Genomic DNA, 20,558 nt, shown 5'->3' with positions numbered 1-20,558 from the left:
CCAAATTAGTTGTGAAAGTGAATGAAGTAAACTTGAAAAGTGTTAACATTATGAACTGTGCACCGTATAGACTGAAGCGGAGATTAAACAAACTCCAAAAGCATGCATATCGCTCACTTACCACCATGTTTTAAGGGTTTGATGCAATTGAGGGGGGAAAAAAAAGAAGTCATAGTAACCGACAAATATCAACATACCCCCAAACCCTCAGCCAAAAGACAGCTGCTTATTCATCAATGACTGTTCTCTCCACCTGGGTGTTAGAGCCACTGGCTAGCTGAGAGGAAGAGGACCCCGGGAGAGGGGAAACAAGATGCTTCTGGAATCCATCTTACGAGTGAGGTTCCCGGGGGAGCCGCTGCACACACACATTTATCTGAATCCCGTCTTCCCAACGGGATGCACTCCAGTTCTCACTCCCTACACCCGCCTCAATCTGGAGGGGCCTCAGCTATGCCTAGTAGATAATGGATTACCTGAGACAGTATCACCTCCAAGAACATGGCTTTAAAGTCAAAAGGACCAGGAGTGGACAGTCTGGTCAAAGCTCCTTGCTCACGGCCATCGTGCCACTGAAGGTGGGGTTTTATAGTTTCTAAACACACTTAAATTCTGTGTGATCTCAGCAGAGTAGATTAATCAAGAAAGAGGAAAGCAGTTACTTCCAATTTCCTTCCTTGTTAGGTCCTACTGTATTTTTTCCAAAAGGTAACTTGTTACTGACTCAAATGTCCCCTAGTTAAGAGACAACGAATGTGTGTTGCACATCGTTTTAAAAAGTCGCATTTCTTTTTCAATATTCCTGACATGTTGGAAAGCTTCATATGTTACCAAATATTAATATTCTGCCCAACTAATAGATTTTAGAACATTAGAACAGCTCTTAATTCAAAGTGTCTAAGAGTCTGGATATATCAGAGTGACTAAAAATGACCCCCACCAAAACCTCAAATCTCGTCTCTACCCAAAGGAACTTAAAGGAAGAGCCCCTTTGACTTGCTTATAAAAATTATCCCCCTCACGTGAAAACAGAAAACTCTTTTTCATACCAGCCCTTTTCTTAAACCATCTATTTTTTTTCATTTGCGGTCACTGAAATGTGCAGTAAACGGAAGGCCCCGGCCACTAAGCAGACCCACACCCCATCTCTGCAGGAGACTGGGAAGGGGAGACTTGAAAGCACAGGCGAGTCTCTCTCTGGGTTCAGTCAGCAGGGCCGCCACACAGCAGGTGTGCTCCCAGTGCGTGGCCAGCGAGGAGCTGCTGGGCCGAGTCCTTCACACAATTACCAGTGAGTGTTTTCAGAGAATGTAGTCAAGAGGTAAGTAAAGTGAAAAAATGAAGCCCTTATTTGGGTCCAGGATTTACCTGTTCCTGAAAACACTGCAAGTAAAAGGTGACATGCAGATAATCCATCTCCAAGACAAGCCACTGCGCACCAGTCCCGAGACCCTCAGAGGCTTAACGGGACCTGGGTGCGCCTCACTTACAAGACGTGCCGAGCACATACACCCCAGCAGACAAAAAGACGTGGGCCTTTTTTTTTCTGGAAGCAGCGAAACCTTAACTCTTAAGTATTTTCTATGTGAGAAATCTAAAGCAATATCTGCTTTTCTAGTAAAATATATTCAGACTAAACTCTGTAAGTTCAAATTTGTGTTTTCATACCTTTAAAATATTCACTTAGTACTTTTCTAATAATGGGCTGAGTTACCAAGAACTCACAGACTGCCCAAATATGAATAGATTTTTATATGAATTTTTTAATATGAATAAAGTTCTGAACACACAATGTGATACATATAGATGATGTATTACAGAATTGTACACCTGAAATCTACTTAACTTTACTGTAAACAATTGTCACCCCAATAAACTTTTTAAAAAAAATCCAGAAAAAAAAGAAAATAAAAAAGTTCAGTGAGTCAGAAATAGATCGTAGGGCTATCTTGACAATAAAGTACCTATTTGGCAGAGAAAAAGCATGTCAGGCCTATAAAAATCCATTTTCACAATGGCATAAAGAAGTCAGCACAGAGCCAGATGATTATCTAATAGGTTAAACTTCATCACCTCTAAAACTCTGAAGTTCTACTAGACATGTTTTGAAATCACTCATTCCAAAAAGGAGTATATGCCTCTCTGTAAATATGGGGAGGCGCAGACGGAAAGAAAGCATATGTGGTAAGTCCGCTCCTACACAAGCTGCATTGGAGTTGAGGGAAAACTGGCCCAAAAAGAAAAAGCCACAGCCTAAGGAAAACTCACTGAGGAACAATCAACTTGCTGTGTGCTTGTTTAATGATTACTTCAGGAGAGCAGCAGGAAAGAGGGGGAGGCAGAGGAGGAGCTGGAGAAAAGGAGGCAGAGAGACAATGGAGGAAACTATGGGATGGAAACGCTGGCGCAGGGCAGGCGTGTGGAGAGGGGCAGTGGAGCCTGGGCCATACCGGCTGCCAGCACGGGAGTGGAGGGAAGGCAAACACTGCAGTAATTCCAGCATCCCAGATCTTTCACCCCAATTCAACAACAACAAAGTAAAGGCTGCCTGCATCATTCTTCCAAGAAATAAGGTAAGGGGGTTTACTTTGCACCTACCCTGCAGTCATGTCGTTTATAAAAGCAGGATTCATCCACTGTCTATAATTTAGCTTAAAAGAGGTACCTTCCCTCCAGGAAGCTGTTCAGAAGATGTGCCGGCCACAGCTGTCTCCTAGAACAAACTGGCCCCATTTGAATTCAATAGCCATGGAGCCTGATGGTCTTGCACCCCGGCTGGGGAAGCGGCCTGGTAAACGAGGGCTTCCTGCAAGGGGCCAGCCACGGCTCTGACAGGGACCAGGGACGTGCCCAGCTGGTGCCTCGCTCTGCTGACACAGTAGGAGCCTGTCTCAAAGATGTGGTTTTGAAGCCCATCTTTGCCTATTGCTACCTGACTTTTTGCTTCTCAACCTTTCCAGAGGGCTGAGAAAGGTGGCAGTCAGCAAAACCAAAGCATTCTGACGGGGACGGAAAAGGCCTTTTTAGGAGTGAGGCACAACTACTCCAAAGAGCCGGCGCTGGCCCCAGTCAGCGGGTTCTGCTCCCAGCTCTGAACAGTGCTCCTCTGCCGTGGGCGCCCAAAGGGTGGCAGGCCCGAGAACTGGCCACATATGAGAACCCGAGAAGGCAGTTTCACTCCACAGGATCCTGGGACCGCTCTCACGTTGCAGGCAACGGGCGCTTAGTTACAGATAGGGTTTCCAGGTGGGAATTCCTACCATTCTCAGGAAGTTTTTTCACTTTTCCCATTCCCAAATCCCAAGAAAAGTTGGTTGGGAAATCGGGAAAATCAGCTTCTTGAACCCAATAATACCCAATAAACGTACCACTCATATTGTATCTCTTAGACAGTTTTCCTATTTATCACTAAGGTTTCCGGGCGGGAATTCCCGCCCATTCTCGGGAATTTTTTTTCATTCCTGAATTCTGATAAAATTTGGTCAGGAAATCGGGAAAATTGGCTCCTTGAACCTACGTGGTTGGTAGTATCGGCCGTTACTTTGTGGAAACGATTCATCATAGAGAACAGAAAACAGTTTATATCTCTGAATCTCGGGATTCAGGAACGGGAAAGCGAAAAAAATTCCTGAGAACAGGCGGGAATTCCCGCCTGGATACCCTCCTTACAGAGGCCAGCCTGAGGCATGACGCCTGTCCCTCTCCTGCATTTAGGTCATTTGCAGAGGCAGCTGGAGGGGACCCCACCAGCGCTTCCCACTCACATTGATCATCCATCGTGTTAACAAAAATCCTTCACCAGCCTCGTACGATACTGACTCTACTTAGTGCAGGCAGAGAATGCAGAGCCGCGGAGAAGGAAGGAAAAGACGGGAAGTGGCTGCTGCTCCCAGAGGGTCCGAGTCCGCAACAGCCTTCATGGCTGCACTCTGAGGGAGCGCCACCCCTACGCAGTGCTCTGCCCTACACACAGTGGCCGCTGCCGTCCCACTGGTCAGCCAAAGGGACAAGGACAACTGTGGTGGCAGGACATGGGACCAGGGCATGGGCACAGGCCCAGAACGGCCCGACTACAGCTGGCATCGTACCAGCACCCAGCTCAGCCTCCCCCTTCTCTCTAGTGACAGGCAAGTGGCGGCAATGGCGGCTGGCCCATCAGTTTGGTTTTGCTGGTGATGCTACAGGGCGGGGTGGGGGGGAGCCAGTTAGGACCTGAGGTACCTGATACAGTCCGCCATAGCTCCTGCTGACTGTAACCACAGGATTAGAAACGGAACATCCAGAACAAAAATCATACCACAGGTTCCCAGGGTTTCTGATTCTGAGCGCGTCCAATAATCTAAGAGTCTTGCTCCCCCCAAAGCTCAACAGTTCTCCGGGCCTGCTGCCACGAGCAAGCCCTTCTCTGGTGCTAGGTCAGCCTGGCGGCGCCCCTCGGGCATGGACTCAGGCGGCACTGTGTAGCTGTCTCTGTCTTAAACATCAGACACTCTCCACCATTCTGGTCTGTGAGGCACAGAAAAGTCGAACGGTAGGTAGGCGCCAGCCGCACCTAGAACCTTGAAAACCTACTAAAGGAAGCAACAGAGGGAACCACAGGCTGGCCTGTTCCCACGGCTCTTCCCGAGAACAGGCTGGCTGAACCGGGGTCACACCACGCAACCCTGTGACAACCAGTTAGATGCCTTCCATCCACCTGAGGGCCGGGTGGCCTGCGATCGTGGGGTGGCTTCTAGGCTTGACTTGGGTGCTCCTTATGCTCACTCTGCCTGATGATCTGTCCTGAAGGAGCACAGAACTGAACAGAGACTGCCAGCTGCCCGCTCCCCACAGGGGTCTGAGGGCAGACGGGACCGGGCTTTGGAGAACACCCACATGGAAGGACAAGGCTAATAATTAGAGCTCTGGGTGGCGGATCCTCGGGGAGGCGATGAGAAACCAGTGTAAGATTGCTCCTTCTCTCCTTTTGGGACTGAATCCCAACCTCCTGAGAGTCCCTTCTGGGTGCTTGGACACCACCCACCGGACCAACCCCAACATCACAGCTGTTCTGTAGGGGTGCTCTTACCGTCAGGAACTTCATCCGGCCTCTTCCTCTTCTCGTACACAACAATGATCACCACGAGAATGATGATTTCAGCCAGAATTCCCAAGAAGGGCCAGAGCGGGGCCAGGTGGCTGCGTACCCTGAGGATGGTGACGGCGGAGTTACTGCCAATGGCGTTGGTGGCATTACATTCGTATTCACCAGGGTCTTCTGTGATCTGGAGGTTCATGATGCTCAGCTCGGTGTAGTTGTCTTTGCTGACGATGAAGAAGCGGCCAGAGGTGTTGACGATATCCTGCTCGGGGCCAGGAGGGTGAGAACACACAGGACAGTGAGGGAGGCCGAGCCTGGGCCGAGGGACGCAGTGCGTTCTCAGCAGGACACTGGCTGGGACAAGGGAGCAGTGTCTAGCCCGCCTCTGCCCCAGGAACGTGGCACCCTCATCACGACCTCTCCGCAGTATCAACACGCTCCTGACAGGAGTAAAGCCCCCGCCGCTGGTCCTCCCCACTCCTTCTCTCGTCTGAGAGAACGGAGGGCCTGCCCGGCAGACCTGGGAGAGGCTGCCTCCGCGCAGGAAACACGACTTCAGAGCCCAGCAGTGACGGTCACAGGAGAGGCTAGAGGAGGGCTGTGACCTCAGGCCTGTCTGATGACTTCCGGGTCAGCATAGCTACTTCACACAGGAGAAGTCTGGAAAGCCTCCTTCAACTTCCTCTACAAACAGTGCTAGGAATGCGCTCCTAGTAATAAGAGTTTCCCTTTCCGTACAGAACTATAGGGTTAAAGGAAAGTTTCTTCACTGAACGAATACTAACATACACTACGCTCTTCATCCTGAGAAGGGGAAGGTGAGATAGAACGGGGAAAAGTATGGCACAGAAATGAACGAGGAGGATGGCTCCAAGGCAGAACCAGACCTCCAAGGGGGTGGTTATGGGAAAGGACGGAAGCCCGACAGAGGGCACGTGGAGAGCACTGTGGGGCACAGTGAGTGGCCATGGCCAGAAAGACACAGGGAGAGCTTAAGAGCTAACATTTGAACTAAACTGTGGGGAAGGAGAGCTGAGCAAGGAGGGCAGGACTGCTCCAGCACGTGGGGAGGCAGATGAGGCTGCGTAACCGGGTCTGTGTGGAGCGGGGCTGCCTGCAGCGCCGCCGGCCTCAAGGGTTACTGCAGGGGAAAACTGACTCATGTGTCAGCTGTTACGCAACGACCAGAGCCTAGTCAGAAGGAGTAGAGAGGAAACGGGAAGATGGCCCGAGTGATGTCCAGCCATAGCACACAGCATGTCTTCACCTGAGTGTGCATATGGCTGAAATGGGAAACTCAAAGCCTTCAAAAGAGAGTTACTCTGTGAAACGTCAACTCTAAGCCTTGTAAAGCTGCCACCTTTCTCTACCCCCTGCTCTCTCTACTCACTCACTAGTTCCATGTCTTGCACTTATGACCAGAGGTAATTAGTGTCATCTTTGGCCCACACGCCCTCAATGGCTATTTTTTCAATACTATCATATGCAAGAAACTTTCACCTTTTCAACCAATGCATAAGATATTGTGTGTGATTTGTCCTACTGTCACGGAATTGATGGCTAAGGAGGGAGGCATAAAAATACCCCATAATCTTAAAAAAAAAAATGGCACAAACAGGTGGTGGGGCAGATAGCCCTTCCCGGGCTTATTGAAAGGGAGCCAGCTATCTTATCCCATCATGACCTAAACCACAACACCCCTCCCCAGTCTATAAATGAGGAGACAGGACTGGAGGTAACAGGAAAAGAGTTACACTTGGCTCTGTAGCCTTCCACCCGATAGCCAAGTAGAACAGGCACCAAGAGAATCACTCCAAGACTGGGCGGTACCAAGAAGAAAACTCTCTTCCTCCAGTGGGGATTTGTTCAGGCAGGAGACTATGCCTCTCAATCTGGGAGTAAGGATGATTGGGAGAGAAGGCAGAGCAGCCCACACTCCCACATGTGAAGTCATGCTGTTCCTGTTTCCTCCACGTTAGGGGGCCCCCGCCTTCCAGGTGAGCAGCTCAGAACCAGCTCCCCTATGGCTGGAGCTAAGGAAGCATCAGAGAAGTTCCCTCAGAGTTCTCTCATATCTGAGAACTGCCATCTAAAGAACTCCCACAAGGTCCAGCACCTGACTACCTGCCACACAGAGGCCAGTCAGGTGAGGCCACAGACGCAGCAACAACCAAGAGTGGACGATAAGAAGAGTCAGATGAGTGAGACCTGTCACCCTTGCCACCCCCACAGAAGCAGAGCCCAGAGACAGAGAGAGGACAATCCTCCATGCCCCTTGCAGGGGACAGGAGGAGAAACTGGAATGAACTGGACTAAACGCAAAGGAGTCCAACAAAGCTACAGTTTGACCAGAAAAGCAAGTTAGAGAATTGCGAAATTAGTGTCTAGAACAAGTTGAAAGCATTTTATTTCAGCACTCAACAAAGTTTAGGCTGTTCAACAAAATGGTTTTCAAAGGCATCAACCTAGAAATAGCTTTTCTTTTCCCCCTCCCCCTTTCGTTAAAAGTTTTGTCTCCCAAATGATATACAGCTTGAAAGCAAGAGGAAGTAATCATGTTTTATTTTAAATGTTTCTCAAAAGAGTTCATGGGCATGAGAACAGGAGAGACGCAAATCCCCACTGAGGACTCCCAATCTGCTCTGACAGAAACTCAAGGGTCCTCCCACCTGGGCCCAGGTAAAGCCAAACGGGCCCTTCCCTGTCAGCACCTCAGAATGCTGACTGTTTTGTTGATCTTTCAGGACCTGCTCTGAGAATACTCAGCACAGCATCGTCACCTCTCCATTCCTCACCCTCCTCTCCTTATTCAAGGCTCCTGAAATCTAGTCCTTATCACCACTTGACATATTATTGTTGAGAGAGGTCATGAGATGGGAAGGAAAATGGACTTAAAATATAAAACTTGGATTTGATCCTTGGTTTTGTCCCTAATTTATACCTGGTCTGAAGAGCCTGGATTAGGGTCCCTTCTGCTTCTGAGGACTGACTCCGGGACGCCTGAGAGGTACAGTGCTGGATGTGCAAGGCCTCAGTACAGGAGGAACGCATGGCGTTCCTCTGACAGGCAAGGAGACTGGTCAAACGCCATGAAATCAGAGAAAGTGACATTCTAAAGCTTTGCCTCTCCCAATACTATCAAGAGTCACGGCACAGATGGGAAAAGATGTTTCCTTTGACCAGATGTCCAATGTGTGAGGCGGCCTGTGGGCCTCGTCAGGCTGCCGCAGCTCCTAAGCAGTACTTCCTGTGCTCCAGGAATAGTCTAATAATTGTTCTCATTCCGTTGTCTTCCCCCCAGACAAGAAAGGTACGTTAAAAACACTTCAAGAACAGTATTTTCTTTAGGGTAGAATAGAAAAAGTTTTCAGCTTAGAGTTAGCTTCCAGTATCCTTCCTGTCTTGAAGGCAAGCAGTCTGTCCCTCATGAGACAGACAGCTGTAATGCATCATGTGCGGGGATTCCATGCTCGACAGCCTGGCAGTGACCTCCAGGTTCATGACTCGAGAAAGGGTGGCCTAAGCCAGGCCAGCACGGCAGTTGCAGCCACTGGCCCAAACATCTGAACCTCGACAGGAGATATCCAGGGTTCACAGACCCCGGGCTGCCCTCTACTCACCAGGGGCGGACCGTTCTTCTTGTGCCACACCCACTCTGGGTAGGGGTAGCCCACAGACTTGCAGTACATCATGGCATCCTGCCCTTCATTCTTGTTCTCGCTCCGTTTATGGCCAGTGATATCAGGGGCAGCTGTGAGAGAGAGTGTTGAACGGTCACCATGGAAGCCAACTCTGAACAGATCCGAGGCCCCACCTACTGCTCAGAGCCCGGCCCACCCTCCAGGTCAGCTTGGATAACATGCATTTCAGGTGACAGAAGAGCAATGGCACCAACCCCACCACTGCCCTCCTGTCCACTAAAGCAGCCCAAGCGGACACCAGGATTACCCCGTGTGAAGTTCCACTAATTGCGTAGGTGCTTCTCTAACCTACTCAAAGGGCACAGGCTCAACTGCCCTAAATTATGCCATCATCTCCTCTACCAGTCATGGTTTTTCCAAAACACCCACACTAACAATAATTACGAATTATGTCCAATGTCATATACTCCCTTGAGAGAATGAGGGATCCCTGAGATCAAACAACTAAAATCAAGTCCCGCTGCGAGGTATGTGAAAACAGCGAATGCCTGGAGAAGTTATCTGACGAATATCCATGGCCAAGGCTCTCCCGAGACAGGGAACCCAGCACACTGGCCTCCTCAAGGGCAAGCAAGAAATCCACAGGAAATTCAACTCGTGTCCCAAGAACTTTCATTAACAGCTTAAGAATCTGACTGGTACACTTGATTTACAGTAATCTCAATGAACCCCATCTTGGGGGGATTTCCTGACATGCCAGGGGCTGTTGGTCTTTTCTGCTTTTAGGGATCACTTAAGAAATAAACAGCACCTGTGGTTTAAAAATTAGGTAAGCGTCAAGGATCCAAGAAGCCTGAGATGGAGGCCAATTCTTTGAACCTGGCCTTCTTTGATGTTAACTATATTTTCCACCATACCTCACCAGTTACAGTAATCTGAAAGCAACACAACTCTAAGTAGGCCAAACGTCACTTTGTTGGCAAGATAGGAAAGAGAACGAATAGGCCTGGTCCCAGTTCCAGCTTTGCTGGTTCTTAAATTACTCTGGGCTTCAGCTCTACACCTATTATCAAATGGAGATAACTCTTGCCCCTGCCTACATCCAGTGTCCTTGGATAGATGTCAAAACGTTCGTTCTGGGACTGTAAAAGCCTGTGGAATTGTCCATCCCATGCTCCCCCGTGGACTGGCCTGGCTTTCCTGGCTTAAACACAACCCAAAGAGCTGCTTTCTCAGAATGCTTCCCGGGCCAGCCCCAGGAACCCCTGCCCAGGAAAGGACTGAGCAAGCCCTCGCTGTCTCCATAACCACTGCTTGCCAACCAGGCTGCTCAGTACCACTCAGGGGGAGGTGTTTTCTAGACAGGACGTTATAAAGCCAATTCCTTTTTGTTTTTCCAGGTAAAATTCCTCAGTACAGAAGGGAGTGGGTGAGGCTGACTTCATCCTGTGCCCAGCATGCCAGACGTCCCCCACTGCCACGGGGTCATTTCTCAGTCCTACTGTTTGACCTGCTTACCCTTCCTCACAGATTTCCTCAGCCAGTAAAAGCATAAGGAGCCTCTTAAGCACTCCAAGGAGGGAGCCCATGGCCACACAGTAGCTAGCACACCACCCTGGGGGAGCTGGGAGGCACAGGCGCAGAAGAGCACCGCACGCTGCCTCTCGCTGTGGTTCCCGCCTCTGACAAACATTTGCTGAGCACCCACTACATGCCAGGGCCGACAGCTATGGGGGAAGGCCTTTCTGAGAAGGCGAATTTTAACACAGGAAGAAAATAAGGGCGTAGGCCACTCATACATCTGCAGGAAGAACATGCCACGCAGAGGGAAAAGCAGAAGCCTGGAGGCAGAAGTGTGCTTGTTATGTCCAAGGGACGGCACGGCGGAGTTTGTCAGAAACAGTGAGCAAGGGAAGCGAGCAGGAGAGGCCATCAGCGAGAACGGAGCCGGGTCAGAGAGGACACTGTAGGCCTCGGAGGACGGCCTTGACTCTGAGTCAGCTGGGAGGGCACTGGTGAACACTCAGTGCTGGTATGGAAGGGGCTGTAGGTTTTACCAAGCTCCCACTGGCTACTATGTGGAGACAGCTGCAGAGAAACAACAGCGGAAGCAAGACCAATGAGGAGGTTTTAGGGTCATCCAGGCAAAAGGAGGGTGGTCTGGATGAGAACAGGAGCAGGAAGGAGGAGGTTCTGGATATTTTATAGGCTGAGTTCATGTATTTGTTAATGGACTACACGTGGGATGTGAGAGAAAAAGGTGTCAAGAATGAACCCAAGACTTGAAGGTCACGACCCGGAGAGGAGTAGGGCTGGTCTCCGTCTGCCTTGGTGTTTAGGAAGAGAACGCCACTAGGCACGTAACGAAGGAGGAACTTAGCTAACCCATGCTCACACCGTGCAAGCCTACAAGAATGTTTTCAGCGGTGAGATCTACTGCTGCTTTCTCCTCAGTTTAGCAAAGCAGCGAGTGAAGCTTAGGAATATCCCTTCCACCTGATGTACTCAAAAGAATAACGCCCTTGTGCCCCGGCCTTGGATGGTCAAGTATCACTCACATACTGCGCAGAGACACTAACCCAGCCCACAGCACTCCGCCTACAGGGAGCGATTAGAGCGACGACCACGTCAGCCTTTGGGTCAATGAAAACTTTCTGTCACTTCTCTCGATCCTTCATGGTAGCTGCTCAATTGGAAAGCCTGTTCCTGCCCGACCGGCTGAGCAGGACAGCAGGCCCACAGCAGGAAAGGCAACCAGGCTCTCAGAGCACATGTCAGCAGTGGTCAGAGAGGCACCTTTACGGCTCAAGGTCCACCTGTAGTGACTTTCAAATAGTCCACAAATTCTGACCTCTTCCCTTCAGGAGGTGGAGCCTAAGCTCCCTCCACTGGCATGTGGACTGGACTTAGTAACTGGATTTTAATAAACAAAACAAAGACGTAAAGGTGCACCAGCTCAGACACCAATTCACAAAAGACGAGGTTTCCTCCTTGCTCCCTGTGGGAGAGGTTAGCTGCCGTGCTAGGACGAGGCTCCAACACCTCTGCGGCCCGTGTCTGAGGCACGAAGGTCTCCTGGGAAACATCCTCCACCCCAGTCAAGCTTTCAGATGACTGCAGCCCCGGCCGAGAGCCTGACAGACCCTGAGGCAGAACCACCCCCTAATCAGCTCCCTCATTCCTGACCCACAGAATCTATGAGGTGATAAGTGTTTGCTGTGTTAAGCCACTACGTTTTGGGGTAATTTATTAGTCAGCAATAGATAAGAAAACATGGCCACCCGATGAAGCAGACATTAGTCCATTTTTATAGATTGGAAAACTCAAGTTTGGAAACGTGATTTAACATCTAAAATTAGACTGCTAGTAAATGGTGAAGCTAGAATCCAAATTCAGGCCCGTCTGACTCTAGAGGCCATGCTTTTTATACTTTACCATATGAGAGGGGAAATAAACCAAACTAGAAGAGAGTCCATAAAAATAAAAATATACAACATGCATTACTGGTAAATGCACAGCAAATTGCCCAAATGTTATCTGTGCTTGTAGATGGACTAGAACACACTAGACCTGCGGCAAGACTGAGTCCCCTGTTAGAGATTAACTACTCCATATATTATAACGTAAAGAAAAGCGCTCTGGACTTTAATAAATCAGAGAGATCTGGGCTCTATGGACACTATGACTCACCAACTGAGGAACCTAAGGTGGGTCACTTAAGACCTTTGAGTTTGTGTTCACTTTTGTAAAATGGGACTATTACCCACATACGTCACAGGTCTTGAGAGGATTAAATTACATCTGTATGTCATTCTGGCACCTAACTGAAGTTCAGGGTCAAAAATACACATTTAAATTAAACTATTTGTCAGGGCATGTAAAAGGCTAGGCTTAGACTCTGGCATTCTGAGTTCTAAGAAATCAAAGAGATGCTAATTATTATGTGTTCTCTCCTTGTTTGCTGATAAAAGCAGGACTTTGTAACTCTAATAAGGTTTAATCGGGTCAGATACTGACAAATCATACTGATTAATGGCCTACTGATATTGATTAAGGTGCCTCACCTCACATGGGCTTGCCATTTAGTAAGGAACTGCTAACCAGGTCTCACTGGGCTGAAGGCAGGTCTGAGGATCTGACACAGCAAACACTCCTTGCTTCCCTGGACCCTCTCAGGAGGCACAGACTGGTGGCAAGAATGAGGATAGATGTGGTGAGGAGGTAACAAAGAGACCGTCAAAGAGATCACAAACCCACTGGGAATAAACTCCACCTTTGGCCTAACACATTAGTTAATATATATCCTTCCAGCATCCTAACGAATGGCAGCGCAGGAGTTCCAAAAGACTTAGTCACCCAGCAACACCTGACCCAGTTTTATTACCTGGGCCTTGGGCTGAGGACAAGGGCATGTTCCTCAGTACTCTCTGTTGCCTGAGTGGCCTGCACTTAGAGCAAAGCATCCAGCTTCTCTGCCAGGCTGCTGGCTATAAAAAATGTCAACTTAGACAATGGAGGTATGCTCAGCTGAAGTTGATGATGAATACGAGGTCTGACAATTAAGTTCGCAAACTCCTCCTAGAAGTGCTACGTACCTCATTGCTGAACATCACTGTGGTCACCTTCGAAGTGCTCCCCTTGGGAAGCGATGCACCGACGCCACACCTAGTTTACCCCTCAAAGCAATTTTGGAACTCTTTTTCTGGAATGGCCATCAGAGCTGTTGTCATATAACCCTTAATGTCCTGAATGTTATCCAAATATCTTCCTTTCGAGATTTCATTTATCTTCGGGTAAAGAAAGAAGTCACTAGGGGCCAGATCAGGTGAGTAGGGAGAGTGTTCCAATACAGTTATTTGTTTACTGGCTGAAAACTCCCTCACAGACAGCACTGTGTGATCTGATGCGTTGTCGTGATGCAAGAGCCATGAATTGTAGGTGGAAAGTTCAGGTCGTCTAACTTTTTCACACAGCCTTTTCAGCACTTCCAAAAAGTCAACATGGTTAATTGTTTGTCCAGTTGGTACAAATAACGTAATGAACAATCCGTCTGATAATCAAAAACGGTTAGCAACATCGTTGCAATAAGTTCTCGAACTTAATTGTCAGACCTCATAAACACAACAGAGCTGAGAAAGGTATGGGGCTCTTACATGGACTGCTTATTTGGTACTCACTTTTCAAAGTAAATTCATAATTTCGCAACTCATCTTCCAAGAAATGGGTGGGCTGTTTCCAAGTAAACATAATGATATTGGATAGATGGTCTCTCTGCTTCCTTTATGCAAAATATCAAATCCCAAAGACACCTCATCTTTGCTATCAGCAAATTAGAGGTCTGGCTAAAGGTAGAGGGGAAGTTAAGATTGACTGCCAGCCAAAGGCTAAGCCCAACAAGCAATACGAGACTGGTCAAGATGGAAGCAAGAAGGGTGCTGGCTTTTGGCTCAGTCAGACTTTTCCACAGAGTAGGTTCACCCTGGGTTGTGTAGACCAGAGCAGTCTGGGACTTGTGCTGCCTCCTGAAGCAGGTGAGGCTTCTCCCTTTCCTGCAGGTGAAACCCCTGTGTAGGAGGCACTGAAATCTCCAAGACGGTGACCCTAACCTTGGGTGTACTACAAGCACCTAGAGCGCTTTGAATGAGCCTGATGCCCAGGCCGTATTTCAGGCACATCAATCAAACCTCAGAACCACGGCTCTAACACCGTTCCTGGCACCAGTGTTTGAAATCAGGGAACTACACGGAGGGGGTGTCTCGTAAGAGGAAGATGAGTGACACAAGTGGGGAGGGGCACCAAGGTGACAACCTCAAAGCTGAAAAGCTGACAGGACCACTAGGAAAGTAGCTTAGAAATCATTTCCTTCAATGACTCAGCCTCTCGTGTCCACTGAAAGGAACCACAAACCTCACAGAGCCTTACAGAGCCTTAAAGAGCATTTATCTCATCCTACTTCATCACACACGGGGCAGCTGAGGCACAAGGCAGGGAAGACTGGTCAGGGTCGCAGTGAGTTTAATGGCAGGACCAGGATTAGAGGCCATTTCTTCTAACTCTCCGGCTGAGGCCTTTTAACTGTTATGCGCAGAATACAGCCACAACGCTTAGTGCTTTGGGGCACGGGCTCTGGCCTGAGAGCCTGAGTGAGGCCCCTTAACTCTGGGCATGTCATTTAATTCCCCTGAGCCTCAATTTTGTCACCTGGAAAGTGGCGATAATAATATTTAGCTCAGAAAATCGTGATGATTAAAGGAGAGGAAAAGAACGAGCAATGCACCGAGCACAGTACCCGGCACACAGTATGTGCACAGCCATGTTAGCCATTCTTAGTCTAATTAAGGAAAGGAAGATCAGGGTAGCACCCTGAAGAGAGGACAAGAAGGCACAGGTATGGTTATCCGAGCTAAAGTTGATGTTCAGAATGTTCCAGCAGCTTCAAGAGACTCTTACGCTTTCAAAGAGTTTTCAAGTACGGCAGTTCTGAGCCAGTATCAGCTCAGCATCAGCTCTGACCTGAAGGATATCACAACCTCTAAGCATCCCCACCTGTCAAACCAGCCACCTACCAAACGAATAAACCGCTATGAACCTGCTCTGCTCGCTGGAAGTGCTGCACAGATGTGAGATGTGCATTACCACTCTTCACAGTGACATTCGTCCTCACGGCCAGTCTGAACTCGGACATGTCACGTGGCCTTACAAGTGACAGCAGGAAACAGGGATGCAGGGCAAGTTCACTTGTAGAAACACTAACAGTTACTCAGAATATTTAAACAGACAGAAAGCTAAGAAGTAGGGAGGACAAAAACAAGCTCCATCTGGATATCGGAGCCACCAAAAGATGGAATCTCATGGGCAACGCCCCGTGGCAATGATGGGCCTGAGACGGGAGACGCGAAGCCTCCGGGCACTGGGATGACCCATTCACAGCAGGCGCCGCACGGTGCTGCAGGCCGGATGGCCACCAAAGACCTTTTCTAAAAGCAGCAATAAAGCGCCAACCAACTCCTTGCTCCTTGGATTAGTCAAAATGGCCGAGGGATGAGGACAGGGCGTGAGAGTTGTGACAGGGACTTTCTCTTTTTATCCTTGCAAATTACATAGAAAATTTGTTTGCACTCATGAGCACTTTTTTTTTTTTTTTTTTTAAGAAAAGGAAGAAAAGTGAAGAGGGAGGGAGGAAGGGTTAGAAAGGTTAAAGAATTACAGGGACGGAAAATCCAACACCTATTCATTTACAAATGCTGTGATAAGGTGTGGAGTCTCCAGAACACACGAAAAGCTGGGGAACCATGCCTCCAGTTATCCAAGCAGGTCCCCAGAGAGGCAGGAGCAGTGGTCCCACTAAGTCTAGATACTGGTGCTGCTCTCCCCAGCCAGCCCTGCTCCACATACCTCCAGCAGATGCTCAGGTCACCTGCCAAATAGCTAAGAAATGTAATCCTGAACAGTAACAGTATCTCCCTGTTTACACAGTGCCTCATTCTCGTCCTTTAAAAAAGACAAAGGGAAAAAAAGAAACCCTGCTTGAGATACACAAGCTCTTCCTCACTACACGGCCACACTACCACCCTCCACACTCTTTGCTTGACAGGGGGCTACAGGCCAGGATGGAAACGCACTGCCATCACAGGTCTCTTCCCAGACATGTGGCCGTCCCTCTGATGCCTGTAGCCTTCTTTTCTTTGGCTTCTTTTCTTTTCTATGTCATATAATGTGACATATAATGCCTGGTCCCTGGCTAGCCCAAGTCCCTCACCCCCCACAGTGCTGAGCCCAAACAACCCCTCAGGGAGTCTGAAGTGCAGGAAAGGCCACATGGGGAAGAAAAAGGCTGAGTGTAGGGCAGGGGCTAAAGAAACACATACGAGCCTGTGCGGTCTGAATTACATTGCTCTTCTGAAATGCCGATTTACTTAAAACACAAATGAAGATTCTCAGACTCCTTTCAGCAGGGTCACTTATGTTCCCTGAACTTCTCTATTCTCCAGTATAACCACCTCTCACCTATTACTCAGCAGATTGTTCAAATCACAGCTATAAAAAGATAACTATCTCTTACCCCACCCTGGAGGCACTGAAGAAATGAGAGTTTATATAAAAATGCTTTGGGTCTCTCTCTCTCTCTCTCTCATTAGAGGACAGGGAAGAGGGAAAGACCAGACTTCCTTATGAATTTCCTGACTTGGCAGACTTACATATCTGTCCAAGCCGGTCACAAAACAGAATTCTCGTAAGGTCTACAGCTTTAAAACGAGGGCATCGCCACCTGCCCGAGCTTCCTCCCAGGGCTGCTGCACAAACCCATCCGTGCCCAGTGCACAGCTTCCCCAGGGCGAGGGACCTGTGAGCTGTGACTCCCTCTGCAAACGCGCTGGCTGCAGCCTCCTCTCCCCGCCCTCCAGATCACTACTTCATGTCTGCTCAACAGAACGTGCAGAACGATGCTCTGGTGCCACTGAAGCCCACCTTCTCGAGCAGCCAAACCAATGGCCAAACCACCTCTGTTTCCACTCCTGACAGTGCTGCTTAGAAATCATTAACGCCAAATCAATATGATTATAGTGAGGACTTTCAATTGTACGAAATTATCCCTTAGGCTTGGAGAGAACTATTATTAACTAGACAGACCACTTACCTTCTCTCACCCACCCTGTTCCCTCTGCACTTGGACTTGGTCCCAAAGGCTCAGCCTGGAATGTTGCAGGGCCTCAGGTCTTACATGGAGGAGTCTCCCCATGTAGCTCAGCTCATGCCGGTGGGAAGCCCTTGGCTGGCTGAGAACATGCTTTCTCACACCTTCATCCTCATGTTGAACACATGTGGCACTCCTCAAAACAGAGAGAAACCCAGATCTCTCCAAGAATAGCCACTGAATTAATCAAATCCCAGGTTCTCTGGCCTGTGTGGACTGGAGCCACACAGTGGGGGGGAGTGACTCAACCCCTTCAGGCGTTTAGAATCCAACGTGGAGGCAACACCGACGTCCTGTCAACTCCCAGTTAGGGCTGTGTCACCAAGACACTACGTGCATGTAGAAACACCATAAAAGAGAAACTTTGAATGTATCTAAACCTTTCTTGAACTTGAATTTTTCAGTCTTCCAAATGTTTTAAGGAACACCTAAATACCTGCTATAAAGGCCCTTCCTGTTTCCTAAGCTTATCCTTCCAGCCTCTAGGGACTACCCTGAGCATTTAAAGAACAAGATTGTGTCCTTCCTAACGAAAAACACCAAAACCCTCATCTCTTTAGTCTGACGTCAAACAGCAGCCCCCAACTCCCTATGGTCATTTTATAAAAAGGAAAAACACGAGACTGGGCATCAAGACCTGAGCTCTCTGCTGGCTAGCACTGCCACAAACTCACTGTGTGAACAGAGCAGGTGGTTTCACCTTTCTGGATCTCAGCTGCTTCTTTGAAATAACACAGGAAAGCTGGGATCAATGACCTAACTTAAGCAGCTCCAACTCTTATAATTCTATTGGTCTTTCTAGAAACTTCCAGCTACAGCCTCATTTTTAAGATGCTATGCACCCAGTTTCTATTAAAATTCTAATGAATTACCCAGAAAGTTTATGTTGATCCTGCACTGTCCTTGCCAAATCCTGCTGGACCACTGGAGAGACCTATGTAGCAATATTCAGAAGGCGCTAGTCTAAGAGCTTTACATGAGGTTGAACCATCTGAAGCTGCCAACATTCAAACATTTTTAACATACAAAAACGGCAATTTCACATGGTTCAATCTACATATTAACTATTTAATCCTAACAGAGCCATGAGGTAGGTTTTACAAATGAAGACATGGAAGCACAGGGAAGTCAGTAATCTGCAGTCACACGACGATTAGGTGATGGGGGTGTGGGTCTTAGCTTCTGCGCCTGGGCCCTAACCGTGACGTGATACTGCCTCCCACAACGGAAACAAGAAGACCTGCAGACGGGTCCGGACCAAAGCAGAGCTTAGAAGAGCGAGGCCCACACGCAGCCTCTGTGCTTGTACCTTTCACTTCGATGGTGGCGTTTGCTTTAGGAGCGCTGACGAAGTGATACACACAGTGGTATTCGCCGGAGTCATCAGCTCTCGGCTTACTGATCCTGCAGAGATGAGAAAAAAATCAAGTGAGGAAGCTGAGTACAGTCAAAACATACAACAAAAGGACCATCAAGGGATCCTGCTCTCCAACTCGCGCCCCTGAACCCATTTATCTCCTCCTAACTAAAGGGGGAACCCCCGCCCGTGTATCCCAACCCGTGAATGCTTTATTCCTGACTGGGTGCCAGGAATACAAAGGTGGAGTGATACATGGTCCCTAACCTTAAGGGGCTCCAGTCTATTGGGAGGAATACACGACAAAGAAGTCATCAGAACAGAGGGCTGTACAAGCACTCCATGCTGTCTTCATACAGAGGGTGGAGCTCTCAGGAAAATTTCTTGCTCACCTGGTGGTTCTAGTCAAATACACATAAACAGGAGAAAGCCAAATCTTTGTCTGAGCTTCCTTCCCTAAAGCCTGCTTCGAGAAATGCTCTTCTTCCTACCCTGTATTTTAGCAGCATTCCTTCAATAAGTCTACCCACTATCAAGACCCAGAGATGGCCCGGGGGCAAGGGGGTAGGAGGGGGGAAATCTGCCATCCAAACGGTAGCCAGAGATGCAGCTGAACTTTTAAGGACTTTAGACACAGCTAAGCCTCCAGGCACGGCAGGATCTGGCCCTGCCAACTCCTTAGCCCCATCTCAGCCACTTCCCAGCCCCTTCTCAGCCCCCATGGTCTCTTTGTAGTCTTCCTTTTTTTTTTAAGATTTTTTTTTTATTGGGGAAGGAGAACAGGACTTTATTAGGGAACTTTTATGTATGTCCAGGACTTTTTTCCAAGTCAAGTTGTTGTCATTTCAGTCTTAGTTGTGGAGGGCGCAGCTCAGCTCCAGGTCCAGTTGCCGTTGCTAGTTGCAGGGGGCGCTGCCCACGATCCCTTGCAGGAGTTGAACCGGCAACCTTGTGGTTGAGAGGACGTGCTCCAACCAACTGAGCCATCCGGGAGCTCAGCGGCAGCTCAGCTCAAGGTGCCGTGTTCAATCTTAGTTGCAGGGGCCGGAGCCCACCATCCCTTGCGGGACTCGAGGAATTGAACTGGCAACCTTGTGGTTGGGAGCCCACTGGCCCATGTGGGAATCGAACTGGCAGCCTTCAGAGTTAGGAGCATGGAGCTCTAACCGCCTGAGCCACCGGGCCGACCCTCTTTGTAGTCTTTCAATGTGCCAAGCTTGTTCCTACCTCAAAACCTTGACACAAGAGGGTTCTTTATATCTAATGCTCTTCCCGTCATTCTTAGCCTACCTCAACTCCTTTCCACAGGTCTTGGATTACATGTCACTTTCCTCCCACCCCTAACCTAATGACATCCCCTCCCTGACATTCGTTCTCATACTACACTGTAATTCTTCACAGCACTTATCACATCATATAATTATATATTTATGTGACTGCTTGATGAATGTCCGTTTTCCCAACAGACCAAGTTCTATGTGGACAGGCACACAGCCCGGGACCTGGAATACAGTAGAGCGATGAATACACAAACAAATGAACACAAACTCCGAGTGCACAGCTGTGCACAGATTCAGACCGAGTGACAGGAAGGGCTGTAAGAAGGACGTGTGACGGCCAGATCAGCACTTCCTCCAAATCCTGCACAGCGATCCCAAACAAGCTTGCTTGCCCTGCGGACCAGCTTCGCACAAGCTCAGTCCAGTCTGGCCAATACACACCCCGAAACGTGCGGCAAAGCTGGTGTGTAATTACAGAAAACAGAGAAACAACAGCCTCCAGATC

At 48.8% G+C, this 20,558-nt stretch overlaps 1 protein-coding gene across 1 annotated transcript in view; it reads right to left on the bottom strand.

Annotated features, from left to right (window-relative positions):
• The window catches only part of NPTN (neuroplastin), a 63,474-nt gene that overhangs the window by 4,429 nt on the left and 38,487 nt on the right, over positions 1-20,558 (bottom strand). The window contains exons 4-6 of the mRNA XM_019735938.3: positions 18,726-18,820; positions 8,701-8,831; positions 5,069-5,342 (exon numbers count right to left, since the gene is read on the bottom strand). Of these exons, the coding sequence (XP_019591497.1) occupies positions 5,069-5,342; positions 8,701-8,831; positions 18,726-18,820 (500 nt within the window). The remainder of the gene's footprint in view (positions 1-5,068; positions 5,343-8,700; positions 8,832-18,725; positions 18,821-20,558) is intronic.

This window comes from Rhinolophus sinicus, chromosome 3 (genome assembly GCF_057876585.1).
Source record: "Rhinolophus sinicus isolate RSI-liver-muscle chromosome 3, RSI-T2T, whole genome shotgun sequence".
Classification (NCBI taxonomy): Eukaryota; Metazoa; Chordata; class Mammalia; order Chiroptera; family Rhinolophidae; genus Rhinolophus; species Rhinolophus sinicus.
The sequence above is the reverse complement of the archived record's forward strand: the minus strand, read 5'-3'. Positions and strand labels throughout refer to the sequence as shown.